Below are 21,352 nucleotides of genomic sequence, written 5' to 3'. Positions count from 1 at the left end.
GTCTGGGTAGCCTACTAGTTAGTACCTTATAGCCTGGTCTGGGTAGCCTACTAGTTAGTACCTTATAGCCTGGTCTGGGTAGCCTACTAGTTAGTACCTTATAGCCTGGTCTGGGTAGCCTACTAGTTAGTACCTTATAGCCTGGTCTGGGTAGCCTACTAGTTAGTACCTTATAGCCTGGTCTGTGTAGCCTACTAGTTAGTACCTTAAAGCCGGTCTGGGTAGCCTACTAGTTAGTACCTTATAGCCTGGTCTGGGTAGCCTACTAGTTAGTACCTTATAGCCTGGTCTGGGTAGCCTACTAGTTAGTACCTTATAGCCTGGTCTGGGTAGCCTACTAGTTAGTACCTTATAGCCTGGTCTGTGTAGCCTACTAGTTAGTACCTTATAGCCTGGTCTGTGTACACCCTTGTTACTGCTTTGCTGAGGTCTGTATTTATGTTGTCAATGTATTGTGTTTGCTGTAGGCTTGCTGTGCCTTGTTTCACCCTGGTATTATAGTTCTACCCTCCTGGCTACCTGTTCTCAAAACGCATTGTTCCATGCTGTGCACCCTTTTGCTGTAGGCTACCTTATATATCTTTATCTGCACCCTCACTGTTAGCCATTTTAAAGGCTATAACCTCCTGTGTAGTCATCATTGGACCCTTTCTCTCTAGAACTAGTGTCCCTTTGCAACACCCCTATACCCTTTACTCATTCCCTTTACTCAATGTGCATGTCTCCTTCACTCCATAACCCCAAGTGCATATTTACTGTGTCCCCTATTGCTCAAGTCTGTGTCAGGGTGGTTGTTATTCTGCGCTGTCTGTCAGGGTGGTTGTTGTTATTCTGCGCTGTCTGTCAGGGTGGTTGTTGTTATTCTGCGCTGTCTGTCAGGGTGGTTGTTGTTATTCTGCGCTGTCTGTCAGGGTGGTTGTTGTTATTCTGCGCTGTCTGTCAGGGTGGTTGTTGTTATTCTGCGCTGTCTGTCAGGGTGGTTGTTGTTATTCTGCGCTGTCTGTCAGGGTGGTTGTCGTTATTCTGCGCTGTCTGTCAGGGTGGTTGTTGTTATTCTGCGCTGTCTGTCAGGGTGGTTGTTGTTATTCTGCGCTGTCTGTCAGGGTGGTTGTTGTTATTCTGCGCTGTCTGTCAGGGTGGTTGTCGTTATTCTGCGCTGTCTGTCAGGGTGGTTGTTGTTATTCTGCGCTGTCTGTCAGGGTGGTTGTCGTTATTCTGCGCTGTCTGTCAGGGTGGTTGTCGTTATTCTGCGCTGTCTGTCAGGGGGGCTGTCATTATTCTGCGCTGTCTGTCAGGGGGGCTGTTGTTATTCTGCGCTGTCTGTCAGGGGGGCTGTCATTATTCTGCGCTGTCTGTCAGGGCGGCTGTTATTCTACACAGTATAGCTTAAGGAGTTCCCTGCATGTAGTTCAAGGCACACACTGTGTTGAGTCACCCACTAGGAGTTGATATGGATGGTTATTGTAGAACCAGTTAGTTTCTCCAGGAAAATCAGCAAGAGGAGGACTGGAAAGGAGGGAAGGGAGAAAAGAGCAGTCAATATGGAAAACGGAACAGGGGCCCTTTTCATCGTGTGGTCCCATAGCTGCCCACCCCCCACATTCTAAAAGGGCAGCATGTGTAGAGACGGAGTCTCTTATTTTCCCATGCAACAGTCCACAGTCCTCTGAGGTGGCCACAGCAGTGCCTGAGAGGGGTCCTAAAGTGTGCCTTGTTCATGGGAACCCATATTAACTATAATGAAGTGTTCACTTACAAAACATTAGGAACACCGGCTCTTTCCTTGACAGACTGACCAGGTGAAAGCTATGATCCCTTATTGATGTCACCTGTTACAACCACAAGGATTTTTAAGCCTCGAGACAATTGAGACATGGATTGTGTTTGTGTGCCATTCAAAGGGTGAATGGGCAAGACTAAATATTTAAAGTGCCTTTGAACGGGGTATGGTAGTAGTTGCCAGGCTCACCGATTTGTGTCAAGAACTGGAAAGCTGCTGGGTTTTTCACGCTCGACAGTTTCCCATGTGTATCAAAAATAATCCAGGGCATCCAGCCAACTTGACACAACTGTGGGAAGCATTGGAGTCGACATGAGCCAGCATCCCTGTGGAATGCTTTCGACACCTTGTAGAGTCCATGCCCCAACGAATTGAGGCTGTTCTGAAAAGGGGGTGCAACTCAATATTAGTAAGGTGTTCTTAATGTTTTTTGCACTCTGTATATACATTACAATTATGTGAACGCACCCCATATTGCTATTCATGGGAACCCATGGAAGTGCACTAAATGTTCACTAATGATGTGAACACATCCCTTGGGCCATGTTGTTATTTTCCCTAAGCCCCAGTTCTGCCCTATTTCAGTCCATTCCTCCCATTCCTGGCATTCTCAAGGGATGGTGTCGACATGAGTACCCTGGCTTGTTTGAAATACCATGGAAAGTCTGGGTTTGCCATACAAAGCAGAAACACGGCAGACATCATCCAACCCTCCCAAACCACCCCCTAATTTTACAATGACTCTGACATAAAAACACACCCTGAACTTTCACATGGCCTGATGTCGCCTGTCACAAAATTCTAGTTCTCCTCAGAGACTCTGTGGGAAGAATACTTAGGTGCCATGGTAACAAGTAGTCCCGAATGGCCATTGGTGGAGTGCGCTTTAAGCACAGTAGTGCAGAGTAACTTCAGATGTAACTTCAGATGAGACTGGGATTTTCCTCCCAAACCCTAAGGTGCTTTTAGAGGTGAAAAATGCTGCAGGGAGAAACTTTTGACGTGGGGATAGGGAGAGCGAGAGAGTAGCGTAGGAATCTAAAGGATTCACTCACATTTAAGGCCCTTAAAATCGGACTTGGTAGACAGAGTGTGTGTATTACGGGGACATTGGTCTTGTCTATACGTTTTATTTTGTCGGGATTCCCTTTAACACAAGGGGCCTTTCATTTAAGGTATCTGTCTTTTCTAATCAATCTGCTCTGTCCCTACTTTCAAATTTTCTTCTTAAATATATCCTTATTGCCATCATAATGTGCAATATATAGGATCCTCTTAAGTATGGGTATTCCCTCAGTGTGGACCATCACAATTGAAGGCCCTCCAGGCAAAGAGTGCCAAGACTTTGTTCCCCCAACAGTGGACCTGATTTGACCAACATCTGCTATGTCCTACAAAATTGTAACTGGGATATTGCCAATGGCGTGCTAACCTAGCACTGGTGGTCTCCTTGGGACTTCTGGTTCTGTGTGTAGCCCAATGTCCTGGTCTTCCCTTGAAAAAGACGCTCCCAAGGGCAAGTAGCTGAATAAATAAAGGATTGTTACCACTTGCCAGACATTTATTTTACCTCAGAAATCCCAGAAAGCTAAAATTTTCCAAATGAAAAGCCTACAATCCTGGCGGTGACATGAGGCTAAGGCTCGTAGCTACTGAAACACTAGCCATGATAAAGGACAAGTTCCAAATGAAGATGCAGTAAAATATCTTTAAAAATGGTTGTCCATTGTGGGTTAGGCAAACTGTGATATCTTAGAATGCATCACACGCCGCACGCACGCGCTCAGACGAGGTCGGCTACACTGACTGACCCCCATGTTCTGTCCTCAGAATGGTCAGCTCTTATTCAGTCTGGCTCTCTTTATTCTATTTCTCTCCCTCTCTCTCTGTCATGATATGATGTAATTCATGTCCATTTAATGAGTCTGTCAACAGTGTGGTTAGATTAAAAAAAATAAAAAAAATTTTACTTCTACCCTTTTTTTCTCCCCAATTTCGTGGTATCCAATTGGTAGTTAGTGTTGTCTCATCGCTGCAACTCCCGTAACGACTCGCGACAGGCTAAGGTTGAGAGCCGTGCGTCCTCTGAAACACAACCCAACCAAGCAGCACTGTTTCTTGACACAATGCCCACTTAACCTTGAATCCAGCCGCACCAATGTGTCGGAGGAAACACCGTGCACCTGGCAATCGTTTCAGAGTGCACTGCGCCCGGCCCGCCACAGGAGTCACTAGTGCGCGATCGAACAAGGACATCCCTGCCGGCCAAACCCTCCCCTAACCCGGACGACGCTGGGCCAATTGTGTGCCGCCATATTGGTCTCCCGGTCGCGGCCGGCTGTGACAGAGCCTGGACTTGAACCCAGGTTCTCTAGTGGCACAGCAAGCACTGTGATGCAGTGCCTTAGACCACTGCGCTACACAGGAGGCGTTTGGATGGAAGTTTTATCTCTGATGGTGTTTCTCTCTTTCTCTAAATTTTTCTTCATCACTCTCTATTTTAGAATCTTTCCATCGCCACCAGAACGGATGAGTAATCTCTTTCTTCTGGGTCTGCCCAGTGGCCGCCAGGTTCTTGCCGAGGCCCTGAGCAGCTGTTCCCTAATTACCATGGTGCAACGCACGTGGCCGGCGCCAGCCTCATCGAATCAATGCCCCTCAGTTCAACCTCCCCTCCCACCTCCATCTTAGTATCCAACCAACCATGTGCTCATTTGCGTCCGTGATTGGTGTTAATTGTTTCTATATAAAATGTAAACTCCAGAGTTGACCAAAGTTATTGCTTTTAATGATGATTCCCGAAACCGTTTTGTCTCACAATATGGGCACTCACTGAACGCAATAAGGGCTTTCTTGCCTTTTCTCAATTGTGTGTGTGTGTGTGTGTGTGTGTGTGTTGAGGCTTAGTGAGTCTTGGTGTATACGGTCTCTTTTATGCCCAACCAGTGAAAGAGTTTCTTCAGCTAGCTCCTCAGTTGTCATGTGAAACAGGAAAAGGAGGATGGGAGTGTTTGGCTCAATGAATAATGTACATGTTTGTGTATTTCAAACCCTACCCTGCCCAACTGGTGCAGAGTAAGGCTTTTTAACAGCCGCTCATTGCAGCTGCTGAAGCTTCAGGCCTAATTCTCTCTTCCTCCCTGAGTGACATGTGGCATGTTTGATAACACTCATCTTCCTCTGCTTTTTCTTTTCATGCTTTTCATTTCATCCTGAATGCTCCCAGGAATGCATTAAAGCTCAGGTACTGTATCTGTTAACACAGTGTTGGTGAGGGTGGGTGTCTGTCTCACTCATGACTGTACTTAGTTTTACCTTTTTAATTATAGACACTCAGACAGACCTTTTCATTTGATGGTGTCTGAAATGATAAAGGTGTTTTTCCCATTTACTCCTAACAGTCAAATGCATTGTGCTAAAAAAAAATGTTTTACTTCTAGCTATATTATTGGGGCATGAATTGAAAAGCTATTGTGGTTGTATAGAGATTTACAATGTCACATCTGAAAATGACTCAACTATCCTGATATGGATAGCAAATGTAAATATGTTCAGTTAGAGCAGTGGTTCCCAAACTGTGGGGTCCTCTAAAAAAAAAAGGTCTGGCTTTCAGCTGACTCTTGAAAGTTGTAATAGTAGAATGCACGAGGTGCAATTTCGAAATTGGGTAGTGCATCATCAGTTTTCCTCTTGTCATGTCAGTCATTGCATACATTAGAGAGCTATTTATAACTTGTCAGAAATGTCCAGAACAACTAGCCCATGTCAGCTAACGTTTTTTTATCCCATAGATGTTGTAGTAACATTCAAGTCACTCAAATATCACATGAATACACGTTAGACATGGCAACATGAATAGAGATGTTCCCAAATGCTGGAAGGAGGGCCTGAGTGAAAGTTTGGGAACACTGAGTTAGAGATATAAAGCAGAAATGGAATCTGGTCACATGGCCTACAGGTAATCACGTAGCCTACAGTGCAGTGAGCATGATAACCATGATTGCCGTACCTCTTAAGGATTTTGAAATGATATAATGAGTGTAATTTAGTTGTTGGAGGAACATCTAATCTCATCCGCTGAACAACGTCATTAGTGGGTTTGGAGAACAAGAACCCCCCCCCCCCCCCCCCAAGATGTTTTGTCACATACAACCTCCTGATTCAATCCAAACTAATAATTGGGTTTGTGAACTTTGACAAAAAATATATATTTTCTAGTGCACTGTCTGGGCAGTTCTAATTTTTTTGGCTATTGCTTTAGATTGAGTATCACTCCTTAAATATAGTATCCTCAGACTTTATCTATCACATATCACATATTCCGATACTCCAATATCCCCATATTCCGATTTGGCTCCAGGATGCTGCCTGCGCCGGACGGAATCGGATTGGAGAGGGTGAAGAATAGGAGCTAGGTGAGCCGGGCCCAAAACGAAAGAGAGGAGTGAGACTAACCTGTTAGACAGACGCTCCCGTGGAAAAGCAGGGGTCCTATTTTTAGAGCTGTCTTTTGTGAAGGCCTGTTCTGTACCTAGGTTCAGCTGCTGCACGGACACAAGCGCCTAAGGTTTAAAGGATTTACACTATCACAGAGACCGATCCATGGACTACTGTAATGACCAACCAGGGACAGATCCCTGGACTACTGTAATGACCAACCAGGGACTGACCAGAGACAGATCCATGGACTACTGTAATGACCAACCAGGGACTGACCAGAGACAGATCCATGGACTACTGTAATGACCAACCAGGGACTGACCAGAGACAGATCCATGGACTACTGTAATGACCAACCAGGGACTGACCAGAGACAGATCCATGGACAATTGTAATGACTGACCAGAGACACAGAGACAGATCCAAGGACTACTGTAATGACTGACCAGGGAGACAGACAGATCCAAGGACTACTGTAATGACTGACCAGGGAGACAGACAGATCCAAGGACTACTGTAATGACTGACCAGGGAGACACAGACAGATCCAAGGACTACTGTAATGACTGACCAGGGAGACACAGACGGATCCAAGGACTACTGTAATGACTGACCAGGGAGACAGACAGATCCAAGGACTACTGTAATGACTGACCAGGGAGACACAGACAGATCCAAGGACTACTGTAATGACTGACCAGGGACTAACCAGAGAAAAAAGTGTTTCCTTCTCTCATTTCATCTTCCTTTTCTTTCCTTTTTTTTTACTATACTTAGACATTTGAAGATCAGTAGAAAGAAAAGTAGGCCTGTGGAGGGAAATGGGCTCTAGTGGGGGTCATATCAGGCCATCTAATCTCTCTCACTGTCCCATCTCTGTCAACATTGGACAATGACATCATGGCTGTCCTGTTGTCACAAGCAGGGTATGCCTGGCTGGGACAGTGTGTACGCTTTCCCTCCTCTCTTTTTCATATTCCTGTTTCCTATCAGGGAGACTGGGGGAAGGTGTGGGAGACATGGTGCCTGGCTTACCTTAAGATAGTCGGTGACAGAGTTTTATCAAGTCATAGTTGGTGACCTTCCATAGTAATCCTTTAACCCGATTTGGAACTGTCTCGATACTCTTCATCTCCTTACTCAATCTCATGTAGTCCCTCGGTCGGTCACACACAGTCACACGCAGCAAAGATGAAATGTTTTGTTGCTCATCTAATGGTGTAGTGTAGTATTTGGTGGTCTTTACCAAGCCCTGTTCATTTGTAGGGTTAAACACAAGTCATTGTAGGTTTAATATTTGGTGGTCTTGACCAAGCCCTGTTCACTTGTAGGGTTAAACACAAGTCACTGTTGGTCTTGTTTGCACAATGCTCAGACCCACTTTCATCAATTTTGCGCACTGAGTGTATCTGTTCAATGTCCGAACACGTTAGTGTGTTCCTAACACACATCTTAGTAAAGACGGGTGTCTACTCCTATACTTCTGAATGTTTTTCTCCTGCTAACTTGCCTTACGTCTTGGGAGGAGTCTTGGACTATTGTTTCAAAAGCTTCTTCCTCGCCCTCTCCTCCCCTCCTCCTAGTGGACCACTCCTTTCCGTGTTTGGCTAGGAAATCCTCTTCACTTCCTGCCCGGAAAAGGAAACGCGCCCACGCCAACACCTGCCAACACGTGCCAACAGAAGCACAATACCCTGACACCTCTTGAAGTCGCACAGGTGGCGTGGGAACGGTAGTCAGGAAAGAGGCATGAGCCTCTTGTGTTCTCTGACAGGAAGTCAACCCTAGAGGAGCAGACCGTAGCAGTGTATTCATCTTTTTTTTTATATATATAAGTCACGGGCCTGGCCCCTTATTGATATGCACAGTCTGCTATTTAACAAGGCTCAAGACTGTTTCTCATGCATGCTAATTAGCTAAGGTAGCATGCATAATGTACTGTAGAAATTGCAACGTCAAGATCGATACTGGCAGTGTGGTAGCATCCGTTCTAGTCGCTTTTGTTAGTTTGACGGATGCTAATCGCTAACCAGTTGTTAGCAAGGTTTTATATTAGTTGGAATAATCAACCATTTGCAAAACTACAGTCAAGCTAAGCCTTAGATTTAAAGCCATCCGTAATAGATCTAGTCTTGTATGCTATTTCTCTATTTCTTAAGTAGCCAATGTTATTCAGTGATAAGAGCATTTGCATTGGTTAACCTTTGAAATGTGTACTTTTAGTGTTTAGCTGGCAGTGTCTGTACTGGCTTTGAGTTTTAGCTGAGGAGCCTCGTCTTTGTACTGGTAGTATGACCAGCTACTGTACTGTCTGAATGGGGAAGTAAAAGTCTGAAACATTTTTACTCATCATGAAGAAAAAAAAAATAAAGGCTACTTTTCCAAAAATGTTTGTCAGTGTGCACATTGTTAATGATACAACTGACTGTAAATGCTTTAACTGAAAAAGCCACATTAAGAGAAAAAAGCTTATGTGCTTTGTATGTCCCCCTACAGCATGTCTCTGTACATACGGTATGAGAGTGTCTGTGTGCTTTTATCTTCCTTACCGTGGTAATGAGCTTTTTACGACCCAAATGCTATGCATCAGCAGGCAAACAGCATCACGTGATCCAAGCCCATAATGCATGGAACATACTTATAGCCATAGTGGTTAGCGGGGAACATTAGAAATGGCTGACGTCGAAAGGCTCACCGCCCCCCCTCAACTGAATCTGTGACTGCATTAATGTTACTCTCCATTAGCACTGTCACATCAGTGTCACAATCAACTACAATCAATGCGCCCCTGCCTTTCCTTTGTATTTAGATTGAGATTGTTCAGCAGAATGTCAACCCCATAGTCTACATCCCAAATGGCACCCTGTTCCCTACATAGTGCACTAAAAGTAGTAGTGGTCAAAAGTAGCTAGTGCACTATGTATGAAATAGGATGCCATTAAAGGGAACCATTAAAGGGTGACCTAGAGTTTCTGGCTCTTGTCCCCAGACTCGATCCCCACCACAGTGATGTAATGATATAATGACGCCCCTAGCGATTGTTGCCAACAACGCTAATGACCGGGCCATCAGCACCAGAAGAAAGCACCTGAGCTTGGCGATGCATTACATCATCGCGGGGGGTGGAGAGGGTGACGGGATTCATGTCATAGTGGGTCTTCATGTCCTATTGGTTGGCTGGAGGCCGGCCGACGATAAATACAACCCCTGCTTTCGAGGTATTCTCAAAACGTAATAACTATACAGTGTGAACAAATAGCCCTTTCCAGAACGACTCAATACATTACTATTCTGTTGACCCTATCAATATAGAATATAGAACAGAATATCTGCATCAGAGCCATATATAGACATACTGTATATGTCTGTTCGCTAAATATCATTTTGATCAGAATTTGTTTTCCTATCCAACCCTGCAATAACAAGAACCACCGTAGCTAATGGAAGGAAATCTGATGTTGAAGAAAGGCAGCATGGTGGCAACACATATTTTGTTTGTGTAAGAAAGCGCTTTTGTTTTTGACTGTCATTGTAGGAACACCGCTGGGTTTTCCTATTTGCCCAAATTGGCAGTTTCTTATTGTGCAATTTGAAAATATCAGCTCAGCACCAACCCTATTCCCTATATAGTGTTCTACATTTGACCAGGGACTATACAGACTATGTAGGGAATACATACATTTGGGACGTGGCCTTGAAATACCCTTTAAGCCATTGTTCGCTGTGCTTTATCATTTAAAGCACTGTTCTTCTCACATCTCAGTGTCCGTCAGCAAGCCTGGCCCACTGGCCTCATATTTGACTGGGGCTTTTAGTGTTTCCAATAACCAGAAGCCTTCCTAGGGGTATGGGTGTACCCTGGACACAGTTATACACTCCATGCACATACTGTACATGCACGCATACAGTATACACACACACACACACCAGGCATACCGCACATGTGTGGTCATTTGATGGTTCTATCAGTCCTGTCTGTAATGTGATACCACAGTCCTGTCTAGAGGTCGACCGATTATGATTTTTCAACGCCGATACCGATTTATTGGAGGACCGAAAAAGCCGCTACCGATTAATCGGCCGATTTTTGCATTTTTTTTTAAATATTTTTTTTTTTACATTTTAATTTATTTGTGATAATGACAATTTCAACAATACTGAATGAACACTTATTTTAACTTAATATAATACATCAATAAAATAAATTTAGCCTCAAATAAATAAATAATGCAAAAACAGTGTTGGAGAAGAAAGTAAAAGTGCAATATGTGCCATGTAAGAAAGCTAACTTTTAAGTTCCTTGCTCAGAACATGAGAACATGTGAAAGCTGGTGGTTCCTTTTAACATGAGTCTTCAGTATTCCCAGTAAGAAGTTTTAGGTTGTAGTTATTATAGGAATTATAGAACTATTTCTCTCAATACGATTTGTATTTCATATACCTTTTGACTATTGGATGTTCTTAAAGGCACTTTTGTATTGCCAGTGTAACAGTATAGCTTCCGTCCCTCTCCTCGCTCCTACCTGGGCTCGAACCAGGAACACATCGACAGCAGCCACACTTGAAGCAGCGTTACCCATGCAGAGCAAGGGGAACAACTACTCAAAGTCTCGGAGCGAGTGATGTTTGAAACGCTATTAGCGCGCACCCCGCTAACTAGCTAGTCATTTCACATCGGTTACACCAGCCTAATCTTGGGAGTTGGTAGGCTTGAAGTCATAATCAGCGCAATGCTTGAAGCACAGCGAAGAGCTGCTGGCAAAACGCATGAAAGTGCTGTTTGAATGAATGCTTACGAGCCTGCTGGTGCCTACCATCGCTCAGTCAGACTGCTCTATCAAATCATAGACTTAATTATAACATAATAACACACAGAAATACGAGCCTTAACTCATTAATATGGTCGAATCCGTAAACTATCATCTCGAAAAAAAATGTTTTTCCTGTCAGTGACATACGGAACCGTTCCGTATTTTATCTAACGGGTGGCATCCCTAAGTCTAAATATTCCTGTTACATTGCACAACCTTCAATGTTCTAATTACGTAAAATTCTGGCAAATTAGTTCGCAACGAGCCAGGCGGCCCAAACTGTTGCATATACCCTGACTCTGTGTGCAATGAACGCAAGAGAAGTGACACAATTTCACCTGGTTAATATTGCCTGCTAACCTGGATTTCTTTTAGCTAAATATGCAGGTTTAAAAATATATACTTCTGTGTATTGATTTTAAGAAAGGCATTGATATTTATAGTTAGGTACATTCGTGCAATGATTGTGCTTTTTTCGCAAATGCGCTTTTGTTATATCATCTCCCGTTTGGCGAAGTTGGCTGTCTTTGTTAGGAAGAAATAGTCTTCACACAGTTCGCAACGAGCCCAAACTGCTGCATATACCCTGACTCTGTTGCAAGAGGTGACACATTTTCCCTAGTTAAATGAAATTCATGTTAGCAGGCAATATTAACTAAATATGCAGGTTAAAAATATATACTTGTGTATTGATTTTAAGAAAGACATTGATGTTTATGGTTAGGTACACGTTGGAGCAACGACAGTCCTTTTTCGCGAATGCGCTCCACATTGATTATATGCATCGCAGGACAGGCTAGATAAACTAGTAATATCATCAACCATGTGTAGTGAACTAGTGATTATGATTGATTGTTTTTATAAGATAAGTTTAATGCTAGCTAGCAACTTACCTTGGCTTCTTACTGCATTCGCGTAGCAGGCAGGCTCCTCGTGGAGTGCAATGTAAAGCAGGTGGTTAGAGCGTTGGACTAGTTAACCGTAAGGTTGCAAGATTGAATCTGTCGTTCTGCCCCTGAACAAGGCAGTTAACCCACCGTTCCTAGGCCGTCATTGAAAAATAAGAATGTGTTCTTAACTGACTTGCCTAGTTAAATAAAGGTGGGTAAAAAAAAAGTATAATTTTTTTTTAAATTAGCAAATCGGTGTCTAAAAATACCGATTGTTATGACAACTTGAAATCGGCCCTAATTAATCGGCCATTCCAATTAATTGGTCGACCTCTAATCCTGTCTGTAATGTGATACCACAGCCCTGCCTGTAATGTGATACCACAGCCCTGCCTGTAATGTGATACCACAGCCCTGCCTGTGATGTGATACCACAGCCCTGCCTGTGATGTGATACCACAGCCCTGCCTGTGATGTGATACCACAGCCCTGCCTGTGATGTGATACCACAGCCCTGCCTGTGATGTGATACCACAGCCCTGCCTGTGATGTGATGTGATGTGATGGAGGGGTCAGTGACCAGACTGCTACTCTCTGACACACGTGTGCCCCCTTCTCTCGCTCGCTCTCACTCTTACACTCTCCCTAAATCTTGTTGTGTCCCTATGCTTCTGTCGCCACAGCAACCAACAAACACCCCGCGGGGGCAGGTTATGCTCAGTTGCTGTGGTTACTATACTCCAGCGGTGACATTGTCATACTGATTTAAAGCGATTCAAAGCAACACCATTTGTCTCCAAATCCATATTCCTCTTTTGTTTTATTACCTGCTGTCTGAATAGGGCCCTCCTTTTCTCTCTGTCTCTCTCTGTCTCTCTCTGTCTCTCTCTCTGTCTCTCTCTCTGTCTCTCTCTCTGTCTTTCTCTCTGTCTCTCTCTCTGTCTCTCTCTCTGTCTCTCTCTCTGTCTCTGTCTCTCTCTCTCTGTCTCTCTCTGACTCTCTGTGTGTGCGTGCGCCCAGGAAATGGCTTTCCCTGCTTCCGTTGCCATGCCAACTGGCTGCAGCCGTGGTTGACTGCTGAAGTGAGAGTGATAATGGCATTACTCACTCTGGGCTCCTCTCTCCCCTTCTCTCCATTGACCCCTTTTGATTTCTGTGTGTTGCTCTCCTTTGCATCCTCTCTTCCCTGCCTATTTTCTCTGTTTATTATCTGTTTCTAACCAGCCTATTCATCCTCATTCCTCTCCCTACATCCACCCCTCCCTCAGTCTCTCTCCTTTTCTCTGTTTCTCTATCATTCTCTCCTCTTTTTAAGCTGTGTAGAACAGCAGGCACCAGCGGCTGCTCTCTCAGCCTCAGTGAGGGAGGTCCCTATTCAATCCCCCGTTCACCCCTCCCCAATACACACACTGACATATACACGTCCCTCTGCTTTGGTCGACAAATGAACCAGGAGTAGTGTTAACAAAGCATCACGGGGGCGGTGGCTCCTACATTTCAGACTAATCTAATGGTGCGTGAAGCCTAGTGAGCGAGTCGGTGCGTGCGCGTTTGTGTGTACAGCCAGTGGACGTGCGCGCGTGTGTATGTACAGCCAGCCTACCATCGACAGAGAGCAGAGCAGGGAGGGAGGGAGAAAATGAGAGGTAGGATGAGGGAGCGAACGTGAGTGAAAGTGCTGTCAGCCATTTTAGCCATTTTCTTTTTAAACATTTTCCCCCGGCTTTATGATCCACACACCAGAGCTCATTGGAGGAGGAATCTACCTAGTTGGCATCAGTATCAAAAGAAAGAAGGCACGACCAGCATCCTCTTGGGTAGTCAGATCTTTCTTTTTTTGCATCCTTGCGTTGGCAGACCATAGCGGGGGCTGTGCAAGCTGGGCTGTCCTCTCGCTGGAGTTAACCCCCGATACAGGGCTGCTGGTGCGTCTGAAACCGTGGCCAGCTTCAGCAGATACTCCCTGAGCATCACCCCCTCTCTTCCCAGAGAGGGAGAGAGCGAGAGCCCGGTGGATAGCCGAGAGGGGAGGAAGATGGGGGAGAGGCGCGCTGCGGTATAGATAGCTGGATAAAGAATGTTACATTTTAGCCCAGCGTATATTGTATCATTATGAAACCATTAGCAGCATCAACCAGCCATGGAGTCCCGAGCCAGCAAGATAAAAACCTGGTAAGTATCGACGTGCGCATTTATTTTGCTCTATGACCCACTCTCTGGATATGATTATGTACCCTATAATGGCTGCGCGTCGGGTTTCTTTCGAGCCGCGCCAAGATTAATGAATATGCAGGGCCCAGCCCACTATAACCCAGCGCAAGACCGGAGCATGGACTCACTGAATCACAACCTTTATTTAGAAGCAGTAGTGGTGTAGGCTAGTCGCCATGTGCTCGTAGCACAGTCTCTCGTCGCAAGGCAGGGTGGAGGGGTTTACGACCATGACTCCGGAGTGTCTGTGTTTCTCATACATTTTTATGATGCACTTAGGATACAATACTTTGATTGTATCTTTCTGCATGATGTGCTCCTAGAAAAAAGGCTAGCCAACTTCTTGTGCAAATGCAGTAGCCTACATGTATCGTAGATTCGTTTTTGCAAGGTTGGGTGTGTTGTGACTTGCGGGTTGATGGGGCAGCCTTCGTGTGGGCTGCTGTCCATGGTGCTAGTAGTGACAGCCAGACTTGAGACAGCGATCAGGCAGACATTTGTAGGCTACTGAGCGATCTGCACTTGAGCTGTAGGTGAATTGATCAGCTGTCAGCAACCGCTGGCATCGCTCAACCCTCCGAGGCCTCCTGCCTAGCTGTAAATCACAGAGATAGACGGATTGGGGAGGGTAAGTTACATCTATCAAGCACACAGATTTAGCCTTCTCTCTCTCTCTCTCTCTCCCCTCTTTCTTTCTCTCTCCTCCATCCCTTTTATCTCATCCTCAGCAAGCAAGCAGTAGGCTAGTTTGTAATATTAATATAATGCACATATGAATTAGTGAAACAGTGGGAGACCACAAACATAAGAGTATCATATTTCTGGAGCAGTGACATCATGCCCATGACTAATATGTGGAAATTGCATGTCTATTTAGTGAGAGTAGATGGTTGTCATAGTAGCATGGCTATTATGAGTTAGTGTATCTATTTGCTTCTCTCTTTCTGTCCCTCTCTCTCTCTCTACCTCTGTCTCTCTGTCTCTCTCTCTACCTCTGTCTCTCTGTCTCTCTGTCTCTCTCTCTACCTCTCTGTCTCTCTCTCTGTCTCTCTACCTCTGTCTCTCTCTCTCTCTCTCTACCTCTGTCTCTGTCTCTCTCTCTACCTCTGTCTCTCTGTCTTTCTCTCTACCTCTGTCTCTCTCTCTACCTCTGTCTCTCTGTCTCTCTCTCTACCTCTGTCTCTCTGTCTCTCTCTCTCTCTCTCTCTGTCTCTCTCTCTCTCTCTCTGTCTCTCTACCTGTCTCTCTCTCTCTGTCTCTCTACCTGTCTCTCTCTCTCTGTCTCTCTACCTGTCTCTCTCTCTCTGTCTCTCTACCTCTGTCTCTCTCTCTCTCTCTCTACCTCTGTCTCTCTCTCTCTCTCTCTACCTCTGTCTCTCTCTCTACCTCTGTCTCTCTCTCTACCTCTGTCTCTCTGTCTCTCTCTCTACCTCTGTCTCTCTGTCTCTCTCTCTACCTCTCTCTCTGTCTCTCTCTCTACCTCTGTCTCTCTCTCTCTCTCTCTACCTCTGTCTCTCTCTCTCTCTACCTCTGTCTCTCTGTCTCTCTCTCTACCTCTGTCTCTCTGTCTCTCTCTCTTCCTCTGTCTCTCTGTCTCTCTCTCTACCTCTGTCTCTCTGTGTCTCTCTCTCTACCTGTCTGTCTCTCTCTCTACCTGTCTGTGTCTCTCTCTCTACCTGTCTGTGTCTCTCTCTCTACCTGTCTCTGTCTGTGTCTCTCTCTCTACCTGTCTCTGTCTGTGTCTCTCTCTACCTGTCTCTGTCTGTGTCTCTCTCTACCTGTCTCTGTGTCTCTCTCTACCTGTCTCTGTGTCTCTCTCTCTACCTCTGTCTCTTTGTCTCTCTCTCTACCTCTGTCTCTGTGTCTCTCTCTCTACCTCTGTCTCTGTGTCTCTCTCTCTACCTCTGTCTCCGTGTCTCTCTCTCTACCTCTGTCTCTGTGTCTCTCTCTCTACCTCTGTGTCTCTACCTACCTGTCTCTTTCTGCCTCTCTGCGTGCCTACCTCTGCCTGCCTCTGTCTCTCAAAAATAAGAGTATCATATTTCTGGAGCAGTGACATCATGCCCATGACTAATATGTGGAAATTGCATGTCTATTTAGTGAGAGTAGATGGTTGTCATAGTAGCATGGCTATTATGAGTTAGTGTATCTATTTGCTTCTCTCTTTCTGTCCCTCTCTCTCTCTCTACCTCTGTCACTCTCTCTGTGTCTCTCTACCTCTGTCCCTCTGTCTCGCTACCTACCTGCCTCTGTCTCGCTACCTACCTGCCTCTGTCTCGCTACCTACCTGCCTCTGTCTCGCTACCTACCTGCCTCTGTCTCGCTACCTACCTGCCTCTGTCTCGCTACCTACCTGCCTCTGTCTCGCTACCTACCTGCCTCTGTCTCCGTACCTACCTGCCTCTGTCTCGCTACCTACCTGCCTCTGTCTCGCCACCTACCTGCCTCTGTCTCGCCACCTACCTGCCTCTGTCTCGCCACCTACCTGCCTCTGTCTCGCTACCTACCTGCCTCTGTTTTGTCACACAACACAATGCCCCAGATGTCTCAAGTTTTGAGGGAGCGTGGAATTGGCATGCTGACTACAGGAATGCCCACCAAAGCTGTTGCCAGAGAATAACATTAACCGCCTCAACATCATTTTAGAGAATTTGGCAGTACATCCAACCGACCTCACAACCGCAGACCACGTGTATGGCGTCATGTGGGTGTGCGGTTTGCTGATGTCAACATTGTGAACAGTGTGCCCCATGGTGGCGGTGGGGTTATGGTATGGGGCAGGCGTAAGCTATGGACAACGAACATAATTGCATTTTATCGATGGCAATTTGAATGCACAGAAATACAGTAACAAGATCCTTAGACCCATTGTGAGGCCCTTTTCTTTTAAGGTAACTCTGACCAACAGATGCATCTCGGTGTTCCCAGTCGTGAAATCCATAGATTAGGGCCTAATGAATTTATTTCAATGAACTGATTTCCTCATGAACTGATTTCCTCATGAGCTGTAACTCAGTAAAATGTTTGAAATTCTTGAATGGTGATATTTATATTTTTATTCAGTATAATTCCTGTCCATTTAAAAGCTCTGGACAATGCCCCAGTTTTTGATTTTGGATTGCCATATGAGTATTAGGTGATTGTCAGCAGCAAAGTGATATTATAATAGATGTCTTGTGAGTTGGTTGGTAAGACTGTTTCTATCTCTCTCTCATATCTCTGTGCCATGCCAGCCATGTTGTGTGTCAGTAAATGTGCTCCGGCTGTGTAGAGTAGAGTAGTATCACAAGGTAGGGTGAGTAAGCCTCGGCAGAGAGAATATCCGTCCCGTTTAATCAAGACACCTAGCACAAACAGCTTTAATCTCTTGACCCGCCCAGCTCATGAAAGCGAGACGCCCCCACCGCCAAGGTCTTTGGCCAGGGGGAACTCTGGGATAGCGCCCGCCGTATCTGGTCCTCCAACGTCACCATTTTTCTACCTTATCATCTACCTTGGTTAAGCCTCTATACAGTCTCCAGGTTGAAGGAATAGCCTCCCCGGCTAGTTCATCCAAGTCCGACAGTCCCAGACCTAGTTTCACGGTCCACCCTGTACTGTATAATTGGGTTGAGTCGCGGCCAGCCCAGCACTTCCATCCACATCCACGGGGCAGCCGCCAGTGCGGCTATCTAGGTCATTAGGTCTACAGTGTAATTTGAGGAGCGAGCTCCACATCTGCTCACCATGGAAGGCACAAATGAATGCAGTGTTGTGGCTCTAGTGTTAGATGATGCTACTGCTTTAATCCCCTCATGACCATCTGATTGTAAATATTTTGGGCTCTGCCCCGGAAAGCTGATTTCATTATTTAGATTTGTTCCCAGAATATCTAGATCAGAAGGGAGGGTCACACGGGGCCTACATATAGATGAATTGTGTGTTTTGGATGTTTTTGTTTGCGGATGTTTTTGTTGTTAGCATCCATTTTCTCCGAATTGGCCATGCCAATGAACAGAAGGCCATTTAACCCCAATGCTCCTGGAATGAGTTGCGCGCTGCCTTGACTGACTGACGGCTGGATAGATGATGACCTCAATTAGGAGAGAAGGAGAGCGAGTGGGGTTGAGAGGGCATAGAAGGGCCAGTAGAGGAGGGGGACCACCCAGGTTGAGGGTGGGTAGGGTTACAGCCAGGATATTGCTATTGACGTGGCTATCGACCATGTGTGTACTACTCCCAACGTCTGGTAACACACACGCCAATATTGATGAAGCTCCCATCGCTGCTAAGGCTGTGATACCAGTATCGCAATATATTTTCCATGGCAAAAATGAAAACACGAAGCAGCCCACTCTTTGCTATTTAAAAAAAAAATAAATGCTGTATGTACAGTATTGTGGATGACAACATAATGTTTGTTTCCAACATTTGGGCTGTTTTCCTAAAGAAGTTAAATCCACTTTACTTTGTGGTTTGTTTCCTTGCCACAATACTAACGAGTTTCGCAGTACTGTTATCGTCCCGGTCCTAATCGTTCTGTTTATCCACCATGCAAGTCTACATCAGGGTGGAATCGGCAATCTGCTCCACCATACATTCAAAATGCAGTCCATCTCAGGCTAGTCTGTAGGTAGCGTTGATTTCTGCACCCAGCATTCTTATCGAACAGGACAATAACGTGCCCCAGTTTATAGGCAGCATTGATTTTTGTCTTCATGAAATGAAAATATAATAACATTGCCCCATGTTCTATAGTGCCATTAAATATCAATGATGTCCAAAACAGACTACAGTTGTAGTTGTGTATCAATTCAGTGTCCAGTCATGTAAGATGATATCTCCACGAAATACATAGTGCAAAGGATTGTCATTCAGTTTGTTCAATGCAGACTGCAATTGTATAAGATCTTCATCATTGTAACACCATTCAGGGTCCACTAATAGTGTGTCTCTACTCTGCTGAAGGGGGTTCAGAGGGGTTGTGACCAGATGAGGGGCTTGTGGCCTGGTTTTGGCTCTAGCCCACCAGGTGAATCATTTGATTCTGTGCACTGAGACAGTTAATGAAATGGGACGGCCATCTTTGATACACTGTAATGACATCTCATTCACAATGGTCTTTTGGGTGTGAATGTATTGGGGGTGTGGGCTACACACACAGAGACACACACATGCATGCGTACACGCACGCACACCACAGCCTCTGCTTTGATTGAGAAGACCAATTTAGGCTGTTGGTTTGGCTTTGTCTGTTGAATAACGTGTAACTGTTTCGAAGTGCTACACCAACTATTTAAATTCCTTGACCTGGTGTGCTCTCTACTACTACTCATAATATGCCTAATCTACAATTCTGTGGTGGTTCCTGTTTAAAACATTTATATAGCTTTCTGTAAGTGAGGAATATTGACGCGTGATTTAGTAACCAGAAACATTCTCCGGAGAATTTGGAAGTGTTTATTCCAGGAGCAGAACACTGTCGTCACTTTTCCCACCTTAAAAAGCTGTTGAGTCATTACAACCAATGTTAATACCCCTCCTCCTCAGCCTCTCTCTACCCCTCCTCCTCAGCCTCTCTACCCCTCCTCCTCAGCCTCTCTCTAACCTCCTCCCCAGCCTCTCTCTACCCCTTCTCCTCAGCCTCTCTCTAACCTCCTCCTCAGCCTCTCTCTACCCCTCCTCCTCAGCCTCTCTCTAACCTCCTCCCCAGCCTCTCTCTACCCCTCCTCCTCAGCCTCTCTCTAACCTCCTCCCCAGCCTCTCTCTACCCCTCCTCCCCAGCCTCTCTCTACCCCTCCTCCTCAGCCTCTCTCTAACCTCCTCCTCAGCCTCTCTCTACCCCTCCTCCTCAGCCTCTCTCTAACCTCCTCCTCCTCAGCCTCTCTCTACCCCTCCTCCTCAGCCTCTCTCTACCCCTCCTCCTCAGCCTCTCTCTACCCCTCCTCCTCAGCCTCTCTCTACACCTCCTCCTCATCCTCTCTCTAACCTCAGCCTCTCTCTAACCTCAGCCTCTCTCTACCCCTCCTCCTCAGCCTCTCTCTACCCCTCCTCCTAAGCCTCTCTCTACCCCTCCTCCTCAGCCTCTCTCTACCCCTCCTCCTCAGCCTCTCTCTACACCTCCTCCTCAGCCTCTCTCTACACCTCCTCCTCAGCCTCTCTCTAACCTCCTCCAACCTCCTCCTCAGCCTCTCTCTACCCCTCCTCCTCAGCCTCTCTCTAACCTCCTCCTCAGCCTCTCTCTAACCTCCTCCTCAGCCTCTCTCTAACCTCCTCCTCAGCCTCTCTCTAACCTCCTCCTCAGCCTCTCTCTAACCTCCTCCTCCTCAGCCTCTCTACCCCTCCTCCTCAGCCTCTCTCTACCCCTCCTCCTCAGCCTCTCTCTACCCCTCCTCCTCAGCCTCTCTCTACCCCTCCTCCTCAGCCTCTCTCTAACCTCCTCCTCAGCCTCTCTCTACCCCTCCTCCTCAGCCTCTCTCTACCCCTCCTCCTCAGCCTCTCTCTACCCCTCCTCCTCAGCCTCTCTCTACCCCTCCTCCTCAGCCTCTCTCTACCCCTCCTCCTCAGCCTCTCTCTACCCCTCCTCCTCAGCCTCTCTCTAACCTCCTCCTCAGCCTCTCTCTAACCTCCTCCTCAGCCTCTCTCTAACCTCCTCCTCAGCCTCTCTCTAACCTCCTCCTCAGCCTCTCTCTAACCTCCTCCTCAGCCTCTCTCTAACCTCCTCCTCGGCCTCTCTCTAACCTCCTCCTCGGCCTCTCTCTACCCCTCCTCCTCGGCCTCTCTCTACCCCTCCTCCTCGGCCTCTCTCTACCCCTCCTCCTCGGCCTCTCTCTACCCCTCCTCCTCGGCCTCTCTCTACCCCTCCTCCTCGGCCTCTCTCTACCCCTCCTCCTCGGCCTCTCTCTACCCCTCCTCCTCGGCCTCTCTCTACACCTCCTCCTCGGCCTCTCTCTACCCCTCCTCCTCAGCCTCTCTCTACACCTCCTCCTCAGCCTCTCTCTACCCCTCCTCCTCAGCCTCTCTCTACCCCTCCTCCTCAGCCTCTCTCTACACCTCCTCCTCAGCCTCTCTCTACACCTCCTCCTCAGCCTCTCTCTACACCTCCTCCTCAGCCTCTCTCTACACCTCCTCCTCAGCCTCTCTCTACACCTCCTCCTCAGCCTCTCTCTAACCTCCTCCTTAGCCTCTCTCTAACCTCCTCCTCAGCCTCTCTCTACCCCTCCTCCTCAGCCTCTCTCTAA

The 21,352-nt window shown here is 46.4% G+C and overlaps 1 protein-coding gene across 13 annotated transcripts in view; it reads left to right on the top strand.

Moving 5' to 3' along the window:
* Positions 1-21,352, top strand: part of LOC106604533 (rap guanine nucleotide exchange factor 2) — a 147,030-nt gene that overhangs the window by 77,193 nt on the left and 48,485 nt on the right. Inside the window, exon 1 of one of the 13 annotated variants that reach the window (XM_082975130.1) lies at positions 12,876-14,093. The exons of the other annotated variants lie outside the window; for them this stretch is intronic. Coding sequence (XP_082831256.1) covers positions 14,034-14,093 — 60 coding nt within the window. The 5' untranslated portion in view covers positions 12,876-14,033. Of the gene's footprint in view, positions 1-12,875; positions 14,094-21,352 lie in introns of those variants that run through there. 13 annotated transcript variants of the gene reach the window in all.

Source organism: Salmo salar, chromosome 05 (assembly GCF_965601325.2).
Source record: "Salmo salar chromosome 05, fSalSal1, whole genome shotgun sequence".
Classification (NCBI taxonomy): Eukaryota; Metazoa; Chordata; class Actinopteri; order Salmoniformes; family Salmonidae; genus Salmo; species Salmo salar.
This window is presented reverse-complemented; position numbering and strand designations above follow the sequence as displayed.